The 17,801-nt window shown below is 35.1% G+C and overlaps 3 protein-coding genes across 4 annotated transcripts; 1 reads left to right on the forward strand and 2 right to left on the reverse strand.

Moving 5' to 3' along the window:
• Positions 1 to 22: 22 nt before the first annotated feature.
• On the reverse strand, positions 23 to 1,329 carry LOC141900256 (F-box/LRR-repeat protein 12-like). Its single transcript, XM_074787060.1, has 3 exons — positions 1,232 to 1,329; positions 843 to 1,006; positions 23 to 761 (listed from the first exon to the last, which is right to left on the reverse strand). The coding sequence occupies exons 1-3, from the start codon at positions 1,327 to 1,329 to the stop codon at positions 55 to 57; spliced, it is 969 nt and encodes a 322-aa protein (XP_074643161.1). The 3' UTR covers positions 23 to 54.
• A 270-nt stretch (positions 1,330 to 1,599) lies between these two features.
• Positions 1,600 to 5,264, forward strand: LOC141899382 (guanine nucleotide exchange factor C9orf72-like). 2 transcript variants are annotated; one of them, XM_074785640.1, is made up of 10 exons: positions 1,600 to 1,740; positions 1,979 to 2,920; positions 3,022 to 3,123; positions 3,272 to 3,400; positions 3,479 to 3,595; positions 3,679 to 3,884; positions 3,968 to 3,997; positions 4,226 to 4,283; positions 4,369 to 4,478; positions 4,563 to 5,264. In XM_074785640.1, exons 2-10 carry the CDS (start codon positions 2,321 to 2,323, stop codon positions 4,723 to 4,725), a joined length of 1,515 nt encoding a protein of 504 aa, XP_074641741.1. In that variant the 5' UTR covers positions 1,600 to 1,740; positions 1,979 to 2,320; the 3' UTR covers positions 4,726 to 5,264. The 2 variants fall into 2 exon arrangements, with proteins under 2 accessions (XP_074641741.1, XP_074641742.1); XM_074785641.1 differs by lacking the exon at positions 3,968 to 3,997.
• A 2,949-nt stretch (positions 5,265 to 8,213) lies between these two features.
• LOC141899122 (inactive tyrosine-protein kinase transmembrane receptor ROR1-like) lies at positions 8,214 to 17,438 on the reverse strand. Its single transcript, XM_074785274.1, has 12 exons — positions 17,402 to 17,438; positions 16,599 to 16,707; positions 13,464 to 13,501; positions 11,467 to 11,644; positions 11,246 to 11,352; positions 11,050 to 11,155; positions 10,792 to 10,937; positions 10,495 to 10,704; positions 10,297 to 10,404; positions 10,081 to 10,218; positions 9,869 to 9,996; positions 8,214 to 9,779 (listed from the first exon to the last, which is right to left on the reverse strand). The coding sequence occupies exons 1-12, from the start codon at positions 17,436 to 17,438 to the stop codon at positions 8,214 to 8,216; spliced, it is 2,871 nt and encodes a 956-aa protein (XP_074641375.1).
• Positions 17,439 to 17,801: the final 363 nt, after the last annotated feature.

Raw genomic sequence — 17,801 nt, forward strand, 5'->3', positions numbered from 1 at the left:
ATAATATATAGATTAATTCTGATATCACAATGTTTCTTCTTTAATTCTCTGATATCACAATGTTTCTTCTATATCAACATTAACATATGAATCTAGATATGAAAACAGTTTCTCTCGGATTTCTTTCGTTAGCGAATTCCCTTTTATATTCAAATAATTAAGCACTTTAAAGTTTTTGAAATAAACGACAACATTTTCATTTAAACTGATAGAACATTTGGATATATTTAGGCTTTGTAAATGAGACAAACATTGTAGAATATTGGCTAAACCTAATTCAGTGACTTGTGTACAGTCGGACATATTAAAATGCCTCAATTTGAGATTAAAACGACATATATGATGAATGGATACATCGGTAAGACAAGTGCTCGACAATTCAAGCACTTCTAAATTTGGAAAGAGCTCCCAAAGACTGTCATACAATGAACCAGTTAACCGATAGCAACCATTGAGTTTTAATGAGATTAATTTTGTACGAGTTCCGAGACCTTTTACAAATGCAGCAGTCACAGCTGGTGTGTAACTGAGATCTAAATGAGTAAGTTCAGGTATGAAGTTCTCATCGAGCCATGCTTTGTTAAATGGCAAACACGATGATATGATAGTCAATTTTTTCAACTTGATTGGAAAACAAGAAGAATTCACGGACTCAAGATTAGCATGCGACATACATAGTTCCTGAAGATTAGGGCAACGTTCCTGAAGCTCCTTCAACATAGCATCGCTTAGTGTTGCTTTCTTCCACTTTTTGGCACCAACTGCAACAAAGTTGAAGGATGAAAATTGAAATGAAATATCTAACGCAAGTGTTGGTTACTTCATGCAACCTCCATATTTACCTTTACTATACATAAAGCCTTTCATCTTCAATGACAAAAGACAATCTGAGAAATGAGAACGAACGAATGTCCACAGCTTTGTCAGGTTTAGTGGGTGGTCCATTAAATCGACATGTTTCCATAGTTTTTTATCATGAACTATTCGTCTCCATTGGCGACAAACTCTACGATCGAAGCAAAAAGATATTTGAATTCATTGACGACACTACATAGAACGGACGATTTCAGGCAAGAAGGCACAGTCAAAATAAAGTCATTGACATTTATTTGATTTGAATTGAATAATTTGTGATACTCAAAATAGCAAAATAGTTTATAAAATCAATATCTGACGAGTATGAGCTGTGACAACTAAATTATCTATAAGGTAATCATTATCAGTTGAATACCTGCATATTCTACAGCGATCCTTAATGGGTAAATGCTTAAATATGTCTAAAATAAGGTTTTCTGGCAGATTTTGTATGCAAGCCGGAGCAGCCGCCATTTTATGATCACATGACAATAAAATGTATTCCTTCAAATTCATTCCATATTATTTTCACAAATAGTGGCTAACGTTATATGCAACTGAGCAACAGTCATTTTTAAGAGAATTATATTTCAATAGGCTGATATCCGAATAATAATAAACTTTTTATCACGGGGATATGTTTACTTAAGAAAGTCAATAAATAATTTAAATTGTATCGCTCTTAGGTTAATGTGGGATTCGAACCAAAAAATAACGAACACAGAACCAACATCAACCAGAATGTTGACAGTTGTTCATTTGGGTTTAATAAATAAATTTCACTTTAACCATCGTAATTCTTTCACCAAAAAAATTCTTTTGATTTGTGAATCTGAAGACATTTGCAGAGAGAACTGTGTTGTTTAATAAGTGCAGCGTCCACAGGTAAGATACATTGGCAGATACAGCAATCTGACCAGGTCACAAAAAAGGCAGCAACAAGAACAAATGAACGAACAGGCTGTCAAAAAGGCAACTGCTGTCAAAAAAAGTTGTCCATTTTCTTCAGTGTGAGACTTTTTGTTAGTGAAGTACCAGTGGTAGCCTGCGATTACTGCGGCCTCAATGCAGTAAAACTTCACCTCAAGTAATCCTATGCAAATATAATTTGTTTCATTTCTAGGGTGATGATGGACGAAAAGGAATTGACGACGTGAGTATCTACGAATTTGAGATGCGAATGGATTGGACCGCTCAGGTGCTCAGTGATGACGCACTCGTCGTCTTATTCATAAACTATCTATTCTTTTCGATGATCATACTTTTATTCATCAGTTTCGTGATATTGTTAACGCAGACCAGCACGCACGTCGACACTCATTCCATCCTTTCGTTACTCGTCGTTTGTTTCATGTTGATGAACATTATCATAGCGAATTACCTCGTGTACGCGATGCAGATTAGTCGTGATATGAAACGTCTTTACAACCGCCGTTAATGACTCTGCGCGATCACAACAACGAACATGGAGATCGAGACTTGTACGGGACAGATTTTTCCGCCCGCCAAACCGATGAAGCTGGAATTTCCGGCGATGAAAAATACCGTTCGCAAAATTACGCCGAATAAAAAGGTCGTCGTCGCCGGTAAAGATGATTCGAGCGACGTTTCAAAATCCGACGCCGAGATTTTGTCGCTGTTGAGTCCGAGTAGCGTTTTCGATACTTCGAAATTACCCGAATCGATCGAGCAATTGATTCACGGAGTCGTCCTCAGTTGCTGGGATAATATCCTCGGGCCGAAAGTTCACCACGTGTGGACGAATGAAAAACTGCACACGTTCAGTCCGTCTGTTTTGTCGCAGATATCTAGTCATACGTTGAACGGAGAAATTTGCCGAGATTCCACTGATTCAGCGATTGATGCGAAATTCTATCGTATGTCCGATATAGAATTCATAGTCACCGCATTCATATTCACTGCTAAAATAAATACAGGACTAGCCATACATTCATTGGCTATCATTCTGCCCGAATCTGTAATGCAAAAATATATACCTTATCATAATTTGTGCGTGGAGTACATGAAACGACATGTTGCCAAACTAAGGATACTCTTAGCTGTAGTAAGTAGGCCTAATAGATCAGAGATAGCTGTTTGGCATATTAGTCAAATTACTATAGACAGTACTGGTAATTTTATGTATTTTGTATGAATTTCTTGCAGGATTCTAAAGATGTCGTTTTAAATGATTTCTCACTCTACATACATGACCTCGTCGAATTGCTCAATTCTTTACAAGTGGCTGGATTGCCAGTTAGTATAAGTGTAAGTAGTCTCTTGATACCTAATGTATGATAAATGAATAGAAAAATTCAAGCGTTCGGATTGCCGAGTTCAAACATTAAGTTACTAGAAACTCGATCGAAGATCAATGTTTTACCTAATGAAACCCAGCCATGTTTGTTTCTTACAGTCTTCTGATACAGCATTTCATCCAGAACATAGCTTTGAGGACAATTTCTTGAAGAAAGCGATCGCATCTCATCTCATCACCTGTGGTCATTCAGTCGTCATAGGAAAAGTACCGAGCAGAATAAATCTAGTGAGTATCAGATCTTTTACGGATACTTTACACACATGTAAAGAAGCACTTTTAAAATTTGATTATTATGTTCTTCAGATGGTGTCAACTCTCGGTTTATTTTTATCTCCAAAAGAACGCCTGTTATCTCGATTTGTGCAAGAGGATCAAGGATGGAATTATTCCTCGCATCTTGCTGTACAAGGAATGATAATTGTAAATGATGTATACAATCATCCGTGCAACATTTTAAAATGTGAAGATTTGGATTTCTCATTATTTTCCACTTGTATCTATAGGCCGACAGTAAGAAGAAAAAGTTATACGTCAGCGAAGTATTAAGTGGCACATATCCAACTACTGTAATTGACATGCCAAAGCGTGAAGTTTCTCTAATGCCTCCATGTCATGAACATAATGTACGCAGGTACGAGATGTTGAGAAATGAACTCACTTGTTTATGGTTGCAACAGAAAGAGCCCGCTAGTGGAATCTATCCTACCAGGTAATTACAACTCGAGATCGATTATTTCTGTTTTGATCCATTTGATCGAAAATTCATTCTAATTGGCATATTGAACGCTGCAGACTTTTCTCGCAAAGGATTGTTATGAAAGGGTAATTATTGATACATCGCTGTGCATTTTTTACCCAGAAATATTTGTTGTGACATTTTGATTTTATCATGGCACCGCATGCAGATGTAATAGAAATTATGTACTTGAAGTTTTTATAAGCTTTAGATTTTATTAATCTAGATGAATTTTTAAACAGCTGATGTTGTTGGCTTTCCATGTGTTTGCTCAGATTTAAAGTTCAAACTATGAATTCTGATGTTATTTTCAGTACAATATTTCAACCTGCAGATTTCAAAGAAACGCTAGTCAGTAACTTTTATGATGAAGTAAGTGAGGAGCTGTTTTCACTGAAGCTCATATATTTCAATTGAATTACATTTGCATAACATTTTTCTCATGTTTCATCTTTAGTTGCAGCCCCTTCAACCATGCTGTGGTATGATAGAAGAGTATGTGGAACAATTTACTAAACAGTTGGATAGGAAAGCATTGGCCCTGATAAAATTTGCTGAATCAGAAACGTAACTGTTTTATGCGATTTAATGATATTGATTTGTGCAGTTATCTCAAAGCAATGATATTGACTATGATTTCTCGTTTTGCAGCCAAGAAGGCCGATATCCCTTCAAAACCAACACCAAGAAATTGCGTCAGTATCTGTGTTTACCTGAAGAGGGAGATTTCCGAATTGTTTTGGCAACAGCAGAAAAACTAAAACCTGGCATGCATTCTGTGATATTTGGAGATCCAAGTGCCAACTGGACATAGGAATTCCTTGTTTTAAGTTAATTTGATTTAATCTCTGTCTGAATTATCCTGGTTATTACGGTATTCATTAAATATGTAGAGGATTGGAATACAACCAGATGTCTCGCATATGTAAATTATAACGTCTTGATTGTGGTAGTGTAATCTGGTTAGTTTTTCCTGAATTTCTTAGATTTCGTCAAATAACTTCGTTCTCACTGACAAATAACAAATATTAAGGAAAATCATGAATATTGGATATCATTTTCACAAGGAAAACTTAGTGGTCTTGATTTTCTATGATGTACACTTGTATAGACATTTAAAGCATGTTGTTTATGATGGTACGTATGAGATACTTTATTACGTATGTTGTTGAATTGTACTGGTATTATTGCATACAGTCTTGCCACCAAATGAACATCAACTAGTAGCAAATTTATTTGTCATTTTGATGTTGAATGTTTTTGGATGGATTACTCCTAAACGTTTGTAAAACAAAATGCATGTATGAACAATTTGTTGATATGAATAATACCAGATATCTTTTCCTGAGATACTCTCGAATAAATTACGATTTTTTCTAAATAACATTGTTAGTCTTTGTGATTTTTGCTTAACTCTTTTGTTAATGAAGGTAATGCGATAATGCATCTCCCTATCTACAAGCATGAATCTATATAGTTTCTGAACCTATATATGGTAGTTTCTGCATGGTCTGCTGTGATGGTAGTTCTATGGTTGGAGTGTGGTTAATAATGTGTGGATAATCTTGACATAGATACAAGTCCGAGTTCTGAAAGAACAAGATTACCATCCATCTTTACTTTTTATTCCAACTGAATTTTCACAATGTTATTTCTTATAGATGGTGGTGCAACTCATTTTTCCAATTTCTGTGAAATAATTTCTCCGATTCCTTTGGCCAAAAAATGGATACACAAAGACACTTGATATGGTGATTTATTAATGTTTTTATTCTGTCCAATAATGGCAGGAACTAGACTGGCTTCTACATTTTTACAGTGCTGTACAATAAATTCGAAATTATATATTGCTGCTGAACACATCAAAGAATGCAATGTAACAAATAACAGGATACATAAACATCAAAATAAGCCAGACTTTTATCATCAAAGTCACAAAAAATATTAAGTTACTACTGATATTGTGAAAAAGTGTATGAAATATCTTATTTGTTTTACAAATAATAATCAATGGCAAAGACACACTTCTGGTGCACCTGATACTCAAGTCAGACATAATCAAATGAAAAGTTTGACTAATGAAATTACATGCATGCTGTTTTCCTCCAATTCAACAATCAACTTAATAGCCAGCAATGTGAAATTAAATGCAGAAAATGGTGCATTATTGCATAGGATCTGCCAGTCACATTTAATGTATACAAGTATAAATAAGAGAATATTCAATTTATTTATTGCGTATTGAAATGATACATACTTCAAAGTGCTAAATATTCACTTGATTATTTACAATCAATACATGCAGATTATCTAATAAAAATGTCAGCATATCAGCATATCATACATCCCTTTTTGGGTTTTTAAATATTGCTCTTCAATATATTTCTATGCAAATATGCATGTTTTCATTAGAATCGTTCATCAATAAATAAAATCTATTCAGCTCAGTATCTTAAAGTCACCACCACAATTTCAGTCTTTAGAAACATTTGTTGCATGTAGATTTGAAATCTATGAAGAATATTGATGCCTGATACTTCAAATGCCCCCTTCATCTCTCTTCTAAGCACCAAAAAAGATAATCCAATTGATAAAAAACTGCTACTTCTGAACTGATAAGGACATATATCAACAATTTCCTTAGTTTTATACATAAGACATACATATACAATATATACATAAGCAGCACTTCGAACTCATCTGAGGTCTTGAGTAATTTCATCGATTTTCAATATCTCAACACCACCAGAAATTCTGATTCTTCTACAAAGGTTTTGAAAACAGTTAGAATCTTCATTTTTCTAAATATTTAAATGAGATTTGGCACTTTTCATTCATAATGGCCATTGCAATTCAAATTACACCAAATAAGGACAATTAATGTATGAATGTGCAAATGAGAACAATAACTTGACTTTTCATCCTATTAGCAATTTAATAAATTACAAATGGAAGACCATAATTATCAACTCCTTTCTCAAATACTGAAATATTCACATATACAGCAGTAGAATATCTCAAAAGAAATAAACTGACAAAGATAATTCATATAAATGTAAATCAGCAAAATTCTATCAAAGCCAGTCCTTCTAAAAGCTTGTCATAAGATGTATTATTTTAGTATGAAAATGACAAAAATTGTTACAAATATAATATAACACTTCAGAAAAACACCTAAATTTACCTGTGATTTTCAAACTAAAGCAAATTATCAAAAAACTGGTGATAATAGGACATAAGCTGAACAAACTGAAAAGATACATCAGTGTCCTTTAAAGCTTATATCTAGCACATATAAACCAATCCCCAGCTTTTTACATGGACACTACTGAAAGCTTTATATAGCCATATAGTTACTTGTTATATTTCATCTTTGAAATAGTGAATTAGAAATTAATAAGTCAAATTTGGGATATTATGTACATTTACCATAGATACAGCCTTATTCTATTCAAGCTACAGTGATTGTCATTTGAGAAGGATTGTCTAATAGATGTACTGCAATAGGTGTATTCTAATCATATTGAATGAATAACTTTTTAATGGATATACAAATACAAACTCTAGTTCACATGTCCATGATTATTATAAGCATCATGTAGGCTAACTACGATTCAAACTGATGTCTGTTTATTAATGTGTACATGTAGCCATGATTCTAATGAAAAATGAAGTATTCTTTGAGATGCATCAGCCGTATTAGGAAATGAAAGTGTCTATACAACCGTATATTCATATACTATTTAGTCTATGATGTAGGCTTACCTTTGCATAGACATTAAATTAGACAAGTACTAATGATATAATGTACAAATCGAAATAAAGAAAAAATACATGTAAGCCTGATTATAATGCTTGTGCCTCTAATTGAAGGTGGGTCACTATCGCACATCAAATTCAGCGCCAATTAAAAAGCAAAATTATTCTAATACATAACATATATGTTTATAAATTAAGAGATACATATCTTTTTACCAATATTTTCTTTATTTGCATAATAATTATTTGTTAAATATCTGCTAATATCACAAATATTCATCCTATAGAAAACAAAGAACATTTCGATGATTATTACTATGAATGTAACTAATCAACATTTTGAATTCTTTTATCAGGCATTGCTCTAGCTCAAGAGTTCATGTACTTTTGTCAGCAGAAAACTGATATACTTGTTTTTCCGATAGTGTTAACATTGAGTTGGATCAATCAGTATTTCAGTCCTGAGTTAGGGCATGCATCTGAACCTTGTCCATATTTCTATCAACAGTATTAGAACACACTTTTGAGATTCAATCATTCATCCTAAATCTGAGTCGTATGTGGATCTGGAATGTACATGGCAGTGTTATTTGGCCCACCGGTAGGACTATTCAAAGGCTTCTGTTGGTTTCCTAATTTTGTCGGTGTGGTCTGATTGCTTGGTTTATAATCACCTCCTGATTTATAACCAATTGATGAAGATGTTGAACTATGGGCTGGAGATGACTTATGGCTTGCTATTGACCCAGGAGGAGACGGCTTCTTTGGTTGATAATTCTGTCCATTCTGTGGATTCTGATTACTTAAATATGGGTACAAAGGTGGGCGTTGCATGTTGACTGGTGGTAAAGTCACAGGCATTTGTTTGTTCGGTGGTAACTGGTTATAAGCAGGTGGATTTCCACTACTACCTGTTAACCCAGTCATGGCTGTATTATTACTTGGCCCTGTGCTACTATGTTGACTAGGGTGACTATGTCCGCTGTGGTGTGTGCTACCAGAGTGTGCCGATTGGCTGGGCTTAACATTGGTCATTGCCATACTTTCACCTTGCCATTGTCGCAATCGGACATGAATCTCAGTAAATGATGGTCGCCTCGATGGCATTTCATGCCAGCATTCAATCATTAGTGCATACATTCTAGCTGGACAATCATCAGGACATGGCAAGATTTGCCGGGCACGCACCATATCAATAACTTCTTGATTGCTGTAACCATAGTATGGTTGAAGTCCATGACTGAATATCTCCCACAAAACAACTCCCATCGACCAAACATCACTGTCCGTTGATAATTTACCATAAAGAATGGCCTCAGGAGGCATCCATCTAACAGGCAGCAGTGATTTACTTTGGACTCTGTAATAATCTGAGGCGTATAAGTCTTTTGTCAGTCCAAAGTCGGATATCTTTATCATCAAATTATCCCCAACCAAAATGTTCCTGGCTGCAAGATCTTTATGTACATAACTACGCGATGCTAGGTATTCCATCCCAGCAGCTACTTGCACAGATATATGTAACATGTCATTATGCTGTAAAACACGCGGTCCTTGCTCAGCACTTCCAAAATTCACATCTGAATGCGGTGAATGCATCAACAAAAATTCGTGCAGATCACCATGAGTAATGTGTTCATAAAACAATGAATAAGGTTGCTCTTTTGTGCATACACCCAATAAACATACAACATTCGGGTGCCTCATCTCAGCAAATTGTTCGGTTTCAAGACGAAAGTCTGCCTGCAATTTTGATGACGCATTATCTTTTACAGTTTTGATTATAACGGGTGTTATACTATTTTCGCTATAAACACCGATCAAATCACCTTTATAAACCTTTCCGAATGTCCCATCCCCCAACTCTTGCGTAAATCGGACACTTGCAAGTGGAAATTCACGAGCGGCTCTCACTTGTGCTGTTTTACCAGTTAATGGACTGAGTTCCATGTTTTGTTGGCCAGCAGGTCGTTTAACGCTATTGTTTTTCTTTTTGTTGTTATTGTATTGTCGTGATCGACGGCACATGCAAATTATAGTCAGTAACAAAGCCAACACTATCGGAATCGCGATGCTGGGAATGAGTATCATCAAAACTTCACTCATTTTCTGTTCTCCAGGAAGATCACCTGAAACAAACAAGAACAATTTTAGTACTTGTGCAGTGGCTCATTGATGTTGTTGGTGGAATCTTACACGTCAGTCATATAATCATACTTACTGCATTTTGGTATGTCACAGACTTCACGAGTTACAGTGCGATCTGTTGTAAAGCACCATGGTCGATCTTCTTGATTATTTGGGTTTCGACAGAAGTTATGATTTCCTAAAAATGAATTTGACATTTTTAAATTCTATTCATGGATTACATTGAGGCTTGTTATGTTTATTAAGTATGTGAGATTCTTACCAAGTTCTGGATTTTTAGCAGCTGTAAAATAACGACTATGACGTTTTAAAGCACTCCAGTTTTTACAAACATATCCAGACTTCGTTCTGTTAACCAATCCCCGGTAGTCATGACCAGATTTATTATAACAAATGTGTTCTAAAATACAAAATTATATACATATAAGAAAAAGTTACAAACAAATGTAGAGCCCCAAACTTTTGAATTCTAACTTACTGGGATTGTATATATCCAGTTTTGGGATTCCAATTCTTATGCACTTCTCAGCTTGTTTAGTACCGGGTAGTGGAAGCTCTTTACAATTTGGAAGTTCAAACTTGCTGCCTGCAAAAATTCGTTATCCGGATCATAAAAAGATTGAAAATGATAAATAACAATCATGTTGTGTGATTTATAAAGCTCTCCAATTTTTACCTATAAGAGGATGAGACCTTGCCACCCTATATTCCTGTACGCAGATATTGTTCTCCAGCAGTTCACACTCATCTCGACAAATTTTTAGAGGTTTTGGTTTTTTCCCTGAAGTGTCACAACGCGGGAATGCATAGGAACAAAGTTGTGGTATTGCGTATTCAGCACATCTTGCTGATAATTTATTCGATGTAGCAATAACAGTTAAGGCAGCTGCAAATACACAATAAAGATTTTCACATGTAAAACACCATAGTTATTGTTCATATCCAGCATTAGTAATGAGAATATTGAATATACCAGTTAATTTCTGTTCCATGTGGTGTTGGTCAACCAATGAAGTTACGTATATACTCTTATTAGCCATCAGCTTAGAACAAACAGCACCGAGATAAGGCTGACAAAATGATTCTCTTTTATTATCATCTTTTCCGACATTTCCACCACTGAAAAATTTGATTTAAAACTTAAAACAACAGAATCGAGTATTTAGAAGAAAAGGACTCTGTGAATATGATGATTTTTTCATTACAACAGAGTATAATAGAAGAGACCTACCCCTTTCCTTTGCCTTTCTTGTCACCTTCATAACCGAATCCACCTGGAATTCCATCAGGGAATGGGTCAACAAACGGAGTCTCGGTAGTTCTGGCTGGGTTTGTACCTGTAAATATGAATACAACTTATTTGCATGTGTAAACATCTGAAGAAAACTGACTTTTGATATCCCAGGAAACACAAATTAAGTACATACCCGGATGAACATACAGTACACCTGTAGTTCTTGCTGTCCCATAAGCGTTGCTAGCAACACATGTGTATTGACCTGAGTCAAATGGACCAAGACTTGATATCTTCAATCTATAAAATAGAACAAAAAACTAGCGCCTTAATAAATCACATAACAGTAACCATGAACGAACATTGTCAATCATTGATATATTTATTGATAAATTCAAAGATGAGTTAGATTACCTCGAACCCCAGTTCGTTTGTTTTGTACTGATCCTTCCTTTTTCTATGACAACTTTGATATCATTTTTCAGCCACTCGTAACTGGGAGTCGGATCACCAGTGATTTCGCATCGTAGTCGAACTGATTCTTCTGAAAAACGGGTAACATTCCTCATCGGGAAATCAACCCGAACATATCCTAAAAAATACAACACAAAACATTATCGTTAATAACACTTCCCTCCGTTTGATATTCATGCAATGATATAATATTATTCCAGCAATTGTCATAGGTTTCTCAGATTTATAACATTTATTCAGAAAGTTTTCTCGAGTGCAACAACAACGATGAATAACTAATTGTTCCATATTTCAAGTGAAAATACATTTCACAGCAAATTGCGCCAGTTAGTGATAGGAAGTTTACGAAGGTGACTCGACAAAAATCATATCTGCTATCCAGTGAAGCAAAACAAAGTAAATTGTCTTTGTGTGCTTCGATGAAGCAATCAGTACTGGTTATTTTTGAGAGAACTGAGTCACCTCTAATGACGGTCATAAATTTCTCTCGATCTCTAATCACATTACACGTGTGGTCCGGTTTGTTATATAACCAATTATTCATTAAATGACATTTATGAAAAATGTGATCGCTGCGTGAATAATAAGTGTATTAGATAATGACCGATGGGGAAAGTCGCATTATGGACAATTAACTGTTATTGTTTTAATTACTAGAACTTATAACACAGTTGTAAATCTAACTAAGTAAAACAGTAACTGAATATGAACTGATTTTGATTTAAGAGAAACATCCTGTGTCCTGGGTGTTATATATACTTTAAGTTGTACTTAAGTGACTTTTGAATCAAGAGTCAAAATAAAACAATTCATTACTGCATGAATGTCCTGAATGGCTGTTTACAGTGTGAATTTTATCTGTCAGGACATCAACATGCAATCTCTATAAAGGAGCTTTTTTTTACACGGAAACCTCCCATACACTTCGAAGAGAATATTTTGTCAATTGGTTTTTATGCAAGTATTGACGTCTGTGGACACCTGTGGTTCAACATTGTGAAACCATATTGCATCGGCCAGTGACAGAAATGACAATGGTCATGTAAAAACAGACAGAACGACAAATTCGCTGACGTAATCGTCAGTATTGTACGTTCGTCGCGGGATATGTCTGTCTCACGCTGAGTTGACGATTCTATGTCTCAAAAGACTGTAACAATTGCGTATAAAGTGATCCGTTTAAATATTGCCCGAATCATAGCCAAAGCTGTGAATTTTTTGCCCCCTATTGAAATCGATCATTTTTTTCGTCGAAGTAGTTCCTGCAACATTTTATTCAGTGGATATTACAAGGTTTTGTCAGTTCATTAATTCACATTCTCAATACGACCAACAATTTTGATACCACCCATATTTTCTAACGTAAGTAATTGCGATATGTACATATGTATCATGAAAGAGATATTCTATTGGTTAATTCTTTGTACCGGGTGTGTACAAGTTGAACCATTGTTCAGCATAATAGGAAATTGAAAACGCAAAAATCTTTATTTAGGTACCGGTAGTTAAAAGAAGTTTGAAGGGAGAGATGGGTAAATACTAGGATAGGATAGGTACCATTGATTAATTTCTATGATCTTTGTGAGAGTTGTAAAAAACTTATATATCTTTTTTTATATTTTTGCAAAAGCTCGTGGATTTCAACAGCAACAAAATCAGCAAACAAATTTGTTGAAATGTAAGCTGTGTTCACACAGTTCCACAATGAGCTATCTTTTTACAATCTAATATAGAAAACTTAATTCGTGTGCAACTGATGGATATTATAATATATGTGAATATTATGATTGATATATACATGGGTACATGCAGGTTTTATTAGCTGATGCACAGGGCAGGAATTATACCCGGGTCAATGGGGAAGAGAGGATCTACCAACCACGCCGTTCACGATAATTACGAGAAAAACTCACCACGTGAGGTGCCATAGATCTTACCTTGAGAACTTCCAGGATTCTCACCTTGAGAGGAATATCTGAAAAACATTCGAATAAGTTTCATTGATTAAGTTTCACGACCAAATGACAACTGTCAAAAGAAATATTATTCTAATGGACCGTTTTATTGACATAGCGACTCTGTCACTGTCAATAGGGTGCGAATAACTTCAAATCCATCTGAATTTAAAACAACTTTTATTATCTCTGTAATAGAAGATACAATAACAGCACTGTGAGCGAAATTATTTTTCAGTGAGTTTTGCACTGAAATAAGTTCAATCAGCATCCATTCTATCGATGACTGTGTAACCTGAGATGATTCCATGAAAAATTAAGATTCGTTACAATAGAACTTCTATAAAAAATATTTGCCGATGTAGAAATGTTATTACATAAAGACCCAGGCCTGGGTAGCATTTAATTTTAGCGATATAATGAATTGATTTCGTTCGGTCTGTTGTACCTGGATATGAGTCACAGTGATTGTCTGTTTAGGGAAGAATGACATTAAATCATCAATGTGTGCAGTCATTTTTTCTTTGTCGACTATTACTGCGCGATACGTCGTCGTATCAGGAAAACAATCAATTCGTCTATCAGATAAACCCTCATCTAAGTCATCCTGTGATCTATAACATTGGCTGTTGTATCTTTCTACCAAATGTAGACCTATATCTGATAATTCATGAAAGTGGTACCTAGGCTCTGAGCTAAGTATTCGCAATATAGTTTGAAATTCTGACTAATCTACTCAGGGAGAGCTATGTAGTATGAAAACATTATGAATTCCAGGCAAGAATCAAATCATTCTAGAAAAAAAGATTAATGTCATTAGTGTTACGTAACGCAAACATTTACTTAATCGTAAGAATTTAACTAATTAATTTCACACGTGTGTTTTCAAATTGGAATTTTGTAGCTTGAACTCGGCACATGTCAGAGTTTACATTGATGAGATAGTTTGTTGACATTCATTGGGTGAATTGCGTGCAGTTACGCCGCCGTTACACTGTAACTAGCTTCACAAAACCTTCTCTTTCTCTTCCTCTGAGTCATTTAACTAGGGGAGGATAAGTTTACATAATGTGGCTACCTAATGATGAACCGGGGAATATCGAAGAGCAGAAATCTAATTTGACTTGTATCCCAATTTTTTTAATTATCGATTCAGGAATAGGCTAATCAGTTTTCGTGGTTTATTATGCTTCCACTATGTGTAATTGTCATCATTATAAAGACGACATTTAGTTCCGTAATAATGAGAACATTTAGGAACTGAAATTCTAAAAGCTCGTGTACAAGACAAGTATATGATATTGATGAGCATAGATTGACTTGTTTTATCGGCTGAGCTCTGAAGATGATGCCTGATTGACGAATCATGAGAACCACAAAAATTGGAAGCAACATGTACTTAACCGTCAATCCAGCATCCGTATCAATCTCTCGTCTTTCCTCGCCGACGTGCCAGCGTTGAACCTTTCAGTCAAATCGCTGATAGTTAACTCAATTGCTCGCACAAATAATAAGCGATGCGAGAGATTGCTTCAGATCTCTTCTCCCGTCCGTTCTATGGATGGATAAAAACAGCACAAATTACACCATGACCATCGCGGCAGTTTAGAAAGCAACTGGTCTATCATTCCCGGTCATAATACAATATTCCCGAATAATGCGCGCTTTATGAAACTACATCGAACAAAATCAGATGCTGCGATATTGGCCCGAGACGTCACTGCAACGCCGTCTTCTCTGAGAAAATATACGGCTAATTTATACAATTACTGGAATGGCAGTTATGTTCGGAGTGAACAACTATTATTGTTACTGCAGCATTCATTTCTCTGTTGAAATTGTTGTGGATGAATCCATTAAATCTATTAAGCTTTTAAATCAATTATCATCAGACAATGGAAATAAGATTACAGATTGGATGAGTATGAAATGATATTAAAAATTTAAAAATACCATTAAAATGTTTGTCATAAAAGTATTCTTCTTTGACAATGAAATTTCTATATACATATATATTAAATCAAATTCAAAATATTCCATGTCAACAAAACTTCATGTTTTGGGGAAGCTATTTTTGTTATCCTTTCCTTAAGAAATTTTCTGTCATTTTGTATTTTTCTAGGCATTATTTCCTGTATAGGATCTGAGTAAAAGATCAGCCACAAGGTAAAATCAATGTTTTTCAAATGCAGCACTAGACCCATTATAGAAATCAGTACGATGCAAAACCGATATCACTGGTGCAAACCATCGCATTATAATCTAATCCATTTAATACAGCTCAAGAAATCCTAATTAATTGTCAATCACACTTCACCCTTGAAGGACGCATTCGCGCGGAAAGGAATGAGCCAAAATTTGAATTAGAACAGGGAATATTGCTGAAAGCAAAGAGCTTCAGATAAATCGATTACAACAGACAATTCTCAATGAAAACATCCAGACTCGTGCAGCCATTTTCAATCCTAAAATGAACATACAAATTTGCAGCAAAATAACTTTCATTTTATAAAACTTGCAAACAGATTACAGAATATTGATTGAAATTGATCGATATGCACACACCGAGCAGGAATTAAGATTTTTTTCTGACGATAAAAATGTAATCAAGAAAGGCCTTGGTCCTAATGCCACGGCATATATGTAACATGATTAAAACAAACAAGCCATTCATACAAAATCAATGTCATCATCTTCAAGAACTGTCCAGACATCTAAAAGTAGTTAATACATGATTTGCTTATCTTCATGGCGTTTCGAAAATTGACTTTCATTTGCTATCACTGCCCACTAATCAGTAAGATTTTCTACCATCATTTCTATCATTACTCATACATGTAATTGAGAAATACACTTGTTTCTCTGAAGATAAGAATTATCTTTATTTGTTGGATATTTTCATCAAAACATGCTACGAAACTAGGAAAGAGCCACTAAAATATCAGAGCCATTTCTAGAATTGAAAACTATGATAAAGCCAAATTGGCCGTAACAAATTAAGCCTGGCCTAAAGGTTGAGCCCAATATTTTGACTGAGCCAAAGCAACATACACAAATTATGGTTAAAACATGATTTTATATTGAAAAGAAGCTGTTATTGACGTTTATTATACTTACATAGATGGATTTGACTTCGCGTCCCCTCCACTATCAAACTGATAGGCAGGATTGTCGCTAGCCACCTCATCGTACTCATATTCATCATCATATTCCATATCACAATGAACTGAAAATATAAATAATGATAATAATATTTAACATGTTAAAGTTTACAGGTTAGAAATAAATACTTAGCGCATATCGTCCAAAATATGATAATATATACTATCAATAGATACTATTCAGTACTAAATCTCGAGCCGTCTTTCTCAAGCCGCGATCACTGCTGATAAATCAATTGATTCTACACTACTAGTTTCCAATCAGACGTATATCGGCAGGATACTTAAGTTTTTCGATAGAACAATCAATTCGGACCGAACGAGATACGACTAGAGCGATTGCCGGCGACCCGTCGATACCCGACAAAACTCGGCTCCAGCGTTCAGATCATCGTCGTCGCCATCGCTGTTCAACAAAACGCAACAGTTATAGATTGCTTGTATTCATGCTCGGTTCAATCTGTCAACAAGCCTGGTAATCACATTATCTCCGATGGACGACGAACTGGGGAAATTAGAACAACTTTTCAAATTACCGACAAAAACGACGACGAAAATCATGCGAATGCTCTTCTTCTTTTTTTCTTGTATTTGAACAAGAAGCGGCGACACGTTATTCATTAATGGTTCCATGAAAGAGAAATACTCCAGTATCGATCAAATCTAGCGTAGATAAAAACTCAATTAATCCTAATATCGGATCGGCTCAATTTCCTACTGTTGTTTCGTGATCAATATTCAAATCTAAAAATCCCCTACCTCTTACACAAGGCTCGTTCGTAGGTAAAAATGCCATGATATTCTCACTCCCTATTTCAGTAACTGACTGAGAGAGAGAGGGATTTTGGAAGATGGTTTTATACGGAGAAGTTCAAAGTAAGCGCCCAGTGGTATAATTATTACTATTACGCTAAAAGTACCCTAAAATAACCTCCTCGGCGAAGCAATGAATAATATTTTAAAAGTATCTGTCAGACACTGATCATCGTGGAAGGTAAAAAGTCCATAAAGATACATTTTTTATTACAAGACTAAGAAGTCCGGTTAAAATCACTAACAAGGTTTGGAAAAGTGAGATGAAGCACAGATGTATGAAGAGGGAGGTAGTAAAAAGGGGTAACAACTGCTTTAAAAATTGGCTGGAAGTTAAGTAGACATA

The sequence above is a fragment of the Tubulanus polymorphus genome, chromosome 2 (genome assembly GCF_964204645.1).
Source record: "Tubulanus polymorphus chromosome 2, tnTubPoly1.2, whole genome shotgun sequence".
NCBI classification, from domain to species: domain Eukaryota; kingdom Metazoa; phylum Nemertea; class Palaeonemertea; order Tubulaniformes; family Tubulanidae; genus Tubulanus; species Tubulanus polymorphus.